A 2,185-nucleotide genomic window follows, 5' to 3' on the forward strand; every position below is an offset into this window, starting at 1 on the left:
TGTGCGCAGCGTGTGCGGTTTGCCGTCGAACTTGGGCGGGTCTGGTAGGCGCACTCGGACTCGCGTCTGAGCGTCGTTCGGGTGCTGGCGGGACTGAAGCTGGAGCTGGAGCTGGGCGACGCTGTCGCGCAGGGAGGTAATCTCTGATCGCTGGTTCTGGAGCTCTTGCTGGAGCTGCTGTACGAGCAGCAGAAGAGCGTTCTGGTTCTGGCTGGGGCTGGACATAGTTCTGGTGGATAGTAAAAAATTTTCTGGCGAGGGCTAGACGCTTGTCTAATCTCCTCTTAGCTAGCTGGTGATCGAATACAAAATGTAAGGGGCTCGACCCCGGAGGGTAGTCTTAAGCTCGGGAGCACGATCGGACAGGCCAAGGTAACAAGATTGTATTCGATAGAGAGCTAAGCTCTCGGCTACGTAGCTATCTATATACAATGCTGGTTGCTAGGGTAACAATCGGGCTAGGCAGGTGGAGTAAACGAGGTCGTAGACGAGTATGGGAGGCGAAGGGCGTTTAGCCCGTTACAGCTTACTTAACTTAGTTATCTAGATACCTACAAGATAGCTAGGGGTTGCTTAATTTAACTAAAGGAGACTTCTTCCCGCTCTTCTAGAGGTCCTGGACCTCTGTATTTAGGCCTCAACTCATCAAAAGGTCTCTTAAAGCCACTAGTATACAGCCAGCCAACCTAGACGTTGTACTTAAGAGGTTTGCCAAGGAGGCTTCAGATTCTAAAAGCAGCTAGTCAGTCCTCTCTAGAGACAATTAGCTTAAGCTTAAATTAGTTGTACGCCGTAAGGTGAAGGATTAGAGCAGTAAGGACGTTAAGAAGCTTTAACAAAGCTTGTGCTACATCTTAGCTTAAAACAGTATACTTTATGAGGAGATTAGGGGCCTTAGGCAGTCCCTAGCTATCAAGGAGAGGCGACTAAAGCAGTCATTCGCCCTCTAGCTTGATAAGGACGAGGTTTACTATAGGGGAGCTAAAATATAGTCGCCTAGGAGTGTATAACGATCCCGCGATTGTTAGGAGGTATAACAATAACAAGCTAAGCTTAAAAAGCTTTAAAAAGCTAAGCAAGCTAAGATTAAGAAGGCAAATTGCGATTATAAGCTTTAAATTAAAGCTACAAAGCGTGTTAAGCGGGAGAAGGGTTAGGAGGAGAGTAGAAAGTGGAGGGCTGTAGAGCAAGCTAAAAAGGAGCGCTGTAGAAGCCTCCGCGACGCTAAAAAAGCTATACAATTGCCCTAAAAGGGTAAGCGTAAAGCTTTAAAACCTTATAAGCTAGCTACAAAGCGTTAAAAGCGTGGTGGTGTTGCTCTAGCTGTGGTGAGAGCCGCAAGGGGTGCATTAGCTGTTGTACCGCGTAGTCGACGAGACTGTAACGGGCTGAACGCCCTTTGGATAGCTCCTCGATGGAATCTCGGTCAAGCAGCAGACGCCAGGTCTTACTCTGCAACCCGGCATCTGTGCGAGGCCTGAGCGGCGCCCAGACGACGCGCTCAGACACTCGGTGCAACCTTTCTCCAACAAGTAAATAAACACCACGCAAGTAGACTCTATAGCTCTCTATCGAATACAACCTCTTGTATACCTCGCGATTGCTCCCTGGAGCGCAGCCCCTTACATTTTGTATTCGATCCCAATTAGACATAAGCCTTAGGCGGACTGTCTTCTGACTAAGTTTCAGAGCGTGTTGTTAGTGCGAGCTAGTAACACGGAGTTGGTGCTGCAATAGGTACGAAAGGCCTTTAGTGCAGCGAGAAGGTAGACCGTCGCAAGACAGTACACCTAGGGCAGAGCTTCGCAGGAAGTTCAGCCGTGAGAGACAGTAGGCGATTTAGTCGCCCGGGACCTGTCTAGGAAGTCCTACCGTGTCTTGGAAAGCCAAGCCGTAGGCGCAACGTCGCGTGATAAACTACCTGAAGGCCACTCGGGCCTAGCGTACAGTTAGCTAGAAGCGGACGTTGTAGTGAGAAGTCCTGTCGATCCTCTATCGGACGGGGTGCAGGCCGTGCGATTACTCTCAATCGGAGACGAGATCCCACGAGCGAGACGGCAAGACGCGAGTCTTCCTAGGGACGCGACACAACAGCAGCCAAACGCTGTTTAGAACCGGCTAGAAGAGAAGTACGGCCAAAGGTAAGCCCTACTAGTCCTCACCAACGAGGAGTAGGCCGCAGTCA

The 2,185-nt window shown here is 50.1% G+C and overlaps 1 protein-coding gene across 1 annotated transcript; it reads right to left on the reverse strand.

Annotated features, from left to right (window-relative positions):
* On the reverse strand, positions 1 to 225 carry SETTUDRAFT_112616 (uncharacterized protein; the record flags this gene model as incomplete). The annotated part of the gene is made up of 1 exon (XM_008029727.1): positions 1 to 225. A coding segment is annotated over one exon (225 nt), but the record flags the coding sequence as incomplete, so codon positions are not given.
* Positions 226 to 2,185: the final 1,960 nt, after the last annotated feature.

Source organism: Exserohilum turcica (genome assembly GCF_000359705.1).
Source record: "Exserohilum turcica Et28A unplaced genomic scaffold SETTUscaffold_313, whole genome shotgun sequence".
NCBI classification, from domain to species: domain Eukaryota; kingdom Fungi; phylum Ascomycota; class Dothideomycetes; order Pleosporales; family Pleosporaceae; genus Exserohilum; species Exserohilum turcicum.